A 6,092-nucleotide genomic window follows, 5' to 3' on the forward strand; every position below is an offset into this window, starting at 1 on the left:
AAATATACAAAAAAGCGAAAAACTTAATTTATTAATGTTCGTATAAAAATAAAACCTTATACTCATATATATTTAGAAAATTATATCAATAATAGGTATGACTATAAAGTTTATAACAATAAACATATTACATATAATAATTCTTATTAATCATTAAATTATATGAAAATACAAATTCCTTATTGTTCATGTTACTCTCTCATCAACTTAATTTTCTTGTATTTTTCATTATTTCTTAAGATCTTAGGAAGAGCTATTATAATTATAACAGATAATATAATGATAATTAGTGAGAACATTATTAGATAAGAATGTTTTTCCGGAGAAAGAGTTTCCATAATCGATTTGACCGCATTATACAATGATTGAGAACTAAAGGGAATTTTTATTTCTTTTTCCATATATCCTAATCCACATAATATTGGCAATCCTATTCCGATCAACATAAAAAGAAAAAATATAAAAGCTGCCAATCCGTAACTCCTAAATTTTATTTTTTTTAATAATATATCACAAATTCTCCTCTTCTTATCAAGAAAATCATCATAGTTTTTTTTTTTAATCCATTTTTTTTCAAAATGGAAGTGTTTTCCATCAAAAATTCCATTATTATAATCTATATATTCTGTATAGTACTGCGACTTATTTAATAAACTTTTATTTGATTGTTTATTTTTTCTTTTCGTTACTTTTTCATTATAAGTTATGTCTTTCTGTTTGTCAATTTCAGTATTTGGGAATCTTTCTTTTAAACAGAGTTTATTTGAATCTTTGTCATGTTTATATTTTTCTAATAATCTATAACTTTTTATACCTACTTTTCTATCATACTTACAGTTTCCGTCCAAAGATTCGCCAGATATACACTAAAAATTCAAAATAAATAATTAGATTTAATAAAAATAAATAAACTAATGGTAAAATATTGTAATGATTAATACAAAATAAACAAATTATAAATATTAAATATTATACTTATATGATATTGTTTTACCACATAATTACTAAAATTGCTTATCTATGTTAGAATAATAAACTCAGCAATTTTAATAAATATTATTATATTAATTTTGTGTCCCATTATATATATCTTTAATACTATATTATATTAAGGAAGATATTAACAAAAATATAATGTACTTCCAATAACAAACAGTTCTATATTAATTAAAATTTTTTTTTTTTTATAATTCTTACATAAAAACATGATAAAATATATATAATTATAATTAATTATACTACATATAAATAGTAATATAACTTTAGATATATATTGTATAACTTACAATGTTATATTAAAATAAAAATAATCTTCATAAAAATAAATTAACTAGAATTTTTTCGTATATAATTAAATATATATTTAATTTAATGTAGTGTATTAGTTAGGTAATGCTTTTATTAATTATTTTCGGAATAAAATAAGAAATAAGTAAGTGTTTTTATATTAAATGTAAATATTGAGTTTATCTACTACATATTATGTGCAGTACATATATAATATATCCTTCATTATATTAACGTAATAATTAATAATTTTAAGGTTGTTATCATAATAATAATTCTAAATTTGTAAATATTGTATTTAGGAAAATCTAGATATATTTTATAGAACATTAATTATTATAAGACTATAAAAATAATAATAACAAAATAAAAAAAAAATTTTGTGTATTATTACAATTATAGTAGGGGAATTAGTTTCTCCTTAATGAATATATTTTATTGTGTATAATTCTCTTAAAATGATGAATTTAATCTATACTACCTAATCTATAAAGATATATGCACTATAATGAAAATAAAAATTCATTCTTTATATTTGTGCTATTATTTTTAAAAATTACAATTTTTAATTTTGATTTATTCCATTATTTCTCAATGAAAAATCTCTATATTCGAGTACATTATATTTTAATTTTTTCTTTAGTATATGTATATTTAGAAGAAATACTAATATGGTAGAAAAAGAATAAAGAACAAATGTTGTTAACGATAAAATGTTTATTGAAATATTGCATGCAATTGCATTAATTAAAGAATATTCCAAATAAAATGAATTTACAATTAAGTATAATATGTATAGTGCATAATATGCACACGAAAAATAGGATAAGACAAAGTAATTTACTAAAATGTATGTTTTGGCAATTTTCCTATTAATGTTAGAAGGCATATATTATTTTTTATATATTCCTTTAAAAATATGTTATGTCATGAGCAAATATTAAGGATGTACTAAAATAAATAAACATAAACATAAAAGCAAATAACAATTTATTAAAAAAATTATAAACAAAAAATATATTATACCAAAATAATTGCGTTCTATATGTGTAACCCAAACAGAGGTAACTATGATAAAGCTATACGCACAAAATATTATTGTAATAACCTGAAATATATCGTCATATTGTAGTTATCTTTAAAATAAATTTTTTATACAAGGTAATAATAAACATCATTAGAAAATGTTAAAATATTACAAAAATTAATATCATTATATTTTTATAGTTTTACATTATTTATACTTTTAACTCAACATATATTCAACCACCTTATCTATCTTTTTATATTACAATGATTTGAGTATTTAACGTTTTATATCACATAAAATATTTCCATAAAAAATATAAGCCATTATCTTTTTAAAATGTGTAAAAACAAAAATATATATATTATGATATTATTTAAGAAAAATAAATACTCTATCTAACATATTCCTCTTAAACATTTAAATATAAATACAAGTTTTTTGTTCTTTTTATATTTATGATTTCTAGATAATATTTTAGCCTTTTCTTTTAAAAATAAATCACATTTTTTTAAATTATTTATGATTTTACTCAATTAAGCAGTAATATACAAATATATTAAGTTCTTTATAAAAAATATATTTTTGTCCTTAATATATATTTACACAATAAATAAATTATGCTACTATATATATGTAGTATTGTAAATATCTAATTATATCATCATTCACCTCTAGATCCAATATTCTTTCTTTTAATCCTATCTTATAAATTTATTATGTATAATAATATATTTTATTTTTAGATGATGTGTTCAACACTGTATACAATTAGACTAATTCATTTTTTTCCTTCAGTATTATTGTCTAAAATGTAATAAAAATATGTTCACTTTTATAAAGGAAATTTTAATATATTTTTTCCTTTTTTTTTAAACAGTAAGTAATTTATTAATATTTCTAATATAAAATTATTATACTTATTTAATAAAATCTTTTACAATAATATATTGAAATTTTTTTAATAAAGCTAAAATAAAACTTAACTAATTAAAAAAAATATATATATAATATGCATATGAATTATCAATAAAAAAATAATGCATCTTTTAACATCATTTTATCTAAAAATTTACATTATAAATATAAATGTATTAGTATTTGTCAATATAATTTAAATATAATTTTTTTATACACCTTTAAAATAATAATAACTCTTCAATTGATATATATTTTGACATAAAAAAAAGGAAATAAATATAAAATATTACTTGCAAATTATTAGATGAATGCAGAACAAATATATATTTATCCATGACACCTAACTGTAATTCACTTTTTTAGTGATGTATTGATATATTTAAAATTTTACTATTATGAAAGGCAAAAAGAAAAAAAATAATTCATATTATCTATTAATATATAAGTACATTTAATTCATTAATATAATCATTTTATATCGTAAAAAATAAAAAATAATAACTTGAAATATGAATAAATATTCAATATAATATATATTTAAGTAATTTTATAAAATTAAGCGCAATTATAATAAATGAAAAGTGTTTAGCCCTACAATAACTGGTCATATGCAGAAATCCTAAGTTAACCGATTATAAACAAAAAAATATTTAATAAAAATAATAATTTAATATATATCTATATTTTCTCTTTAAACTATTAAAAAGAAAATAAATGTTTGTTAAATGGACGTTTAAATAAATAAGTTCTATAACACATTATTAATAAACTTATTTATATAATAAATATTAAATGTTTCCTTTTATAATATATATGTATCAATACAAAAATATACCTTCACATTTAATTGTTAAACGAAAAATGTAATACATCTTTTTTTAATATAAATCTAATTAAACATTTATCTAAATATACCAACAAATAAACATTTTAGATTAGAATGAGATAAAATAAAAACAAATCTTATTATAGTTAAAATATAAATCACCACGAAATGTTGATAAAATTGTATAAATTATCTTTTTATATAGTAATAATAACGTACAAAAACATATACTTATACGAATTTACTGGAATACATTAATTTACCCGAAGCCATTAATTACATTAAAGGTCAAACTCTAATTTAAACTACAAATAGAAATATACTAAAATATTCTAATTCACAAAAAAACTATGATAGTATTTTTTTAACTTGTTCATAAAAAATTCCCTTATCTGTATGTTCATATATAAGAATTAAGCAATTATTAATATGTTTATTATATATATTTATATATAATGAAATTGTGAGTTCACATTGATTATTTTATTACAGAAAAAAGTATGTAACTAATTATTGATTTTATCTTTGTCTGAACTTTATTCTTTCATATTTTTTAACTTTTTTATGATAATAAACAATCCTTGATATAAATGTTATACCTAATATTAAAAACGGTAAGCCATATATTAGGATTCTAAATAATCTTCCTAATACATTCAATTCACTGATAGTTTCAGAAGAATCTCCAATGGATGTCCAAAACCCTTTTACATCTTTCAGCGAATCATAAACATTCTTCAACCACCCACCTTCTTCTCCCCATTGTTTCAAAATATTCGAAAATCCTATTGCATCCCACAACCCATTTTTTCCATCTGCCAAAACCCACGATAAATCTACTATGGGCAGTACTGATAACAAAAAAAACATTAATAAAGGTAAAACAAATTGTAGTACGCATTTTTTACGTATTATTTTTCTGTAAAACTTATTACTAATTATCTTGTTGTTTTTAAGAAAATCCATAAAATCCATTTCTTTGAATATTTTTTTTTCAAAGTGGGAATATTTTTTTGTTTCAAACATACACTTGTTTTTTTTCATATATGATTTACAGTTTCCTTTAAATTCTGATGGACTTCCATTTGCATGTTTTCTTTTTTCAGTGTATCCTTCCATATGATTAGATATATCTTTTTTTTTCTTCATTCCATTATTTGTCATTTCCTCTTTTAAAACTAAGGCATTTGAATATTTATCCTGTTTATATTTTGACAGTATACGATATGCTGTTCCATGAATTTTTCTACTATAAATGTAATTTTCATCCAAGTATTTATTAAATGTACTCTAAAAAATCAAAAAAAGAAATGAATATCAAAAATATAAATAATTTCACACTAAAAAAAGTAATTACAAAAATAAAACAAAAAAAACAAAAATAACACAAATATATTTAAATAATAATATCGTACCATATAGATGTAAATATAACATATCCAACTTAAAAGGGTAAACTTAGGAATTTTAATAAATAATTGTGACTTTATTTTTTTTTCCATTATATAGAACTTTAATATAGAAATACACGAAGTAAGAATATAATTAACAAAATATGGTACTCTTTTAAAAATGAAATATACAATTACTTTTTATTTAATCTGTTATTTATATTTTTTCGTAAAAACATAATGAAAACTATGTAACTATAATTTTTTTTACAACTGAGATAATCAAATGTAAATTTAAATGTATATTATAAATTTTTTATCTTAACTATATTTACATAAAAATAAAATTAATTAAAAGGATGTTATTTAAATTTATAAATTTTCAATATCTATAATTTATTTATTTAAAATAGTAAATTATTTAAATTATATTTTTATTAAATCTTTTCAAAATAAAATAAAAGAATATATGTTATTACTTAATATATGGAAATATTCAATATATAGAGAACGTAGAGAATATAAATAATGCTTTGCTCTATATTTTAAGAGAAATATTACTGTTTTCATTGATACTTTTCTATTAATATTTTTAACATAAGAATTATATTTTTGGAAAACTTGTTATGCCTATTAAATT

At 18.5% G+C, this 6,092-nt stretch overlaps 2 protein-coding genes across 2 annotated transcripts; both read right to left on the reverse strand.

Moving 5' to 3' along the window:
- Positions 1-191: 191 nt before the first annotated feature.
- Positions 192-1,207, reverse strand: PmUG01_00045600 (fam-m protein; the record flags this gene model as incomplete). The annotated part of the gene is made up of 2 exons (XM_029003666.1): positions 192-817; positions 1,198-1,207. The coding sequence occupies 2 exons, from the start codon at positions 1,205-1,207 to the stop codon at positions 192-194; spliced, it is 636 nt and encodes a 211-aa protein (XP_028858998.1).
- A 3,373-nt stretch (positions 1,208-4,580) lies between these two features.
- PmUG01_00045700 (fam-l protein) lies at positions 4,581-5,563 on the reverse strand (the record flags this gene model as incomplete). The annotated part of the gene is made up of 2 exons (XM_029003677.1): positions 4,581-5,351; positions 5,477-5,563. 2 exons carry the CDS (start codon positions 5,561-5,563, stop codon positions 4,581-4,583), a joined length of 858 nt encoding a protein of 285 aa, XP_028858999.1.
- Between the last annotated feature and the right edge of the window lie 529 nt (positions 5,564-6,092).

The sequence above is a fragment of the Plasmodium malariae genome (assembly GCF_900090045.1).
Source record: "Plasmodium malariae genome assembly, contig: PmUG01_00_24, whole genome shotgun sequence".
NCBI lineage: Eukaryota > Apicomplexa > Aconoidasida > Haemosporida > Plasmodiidae > Plasmodium > Plasmodium malariae.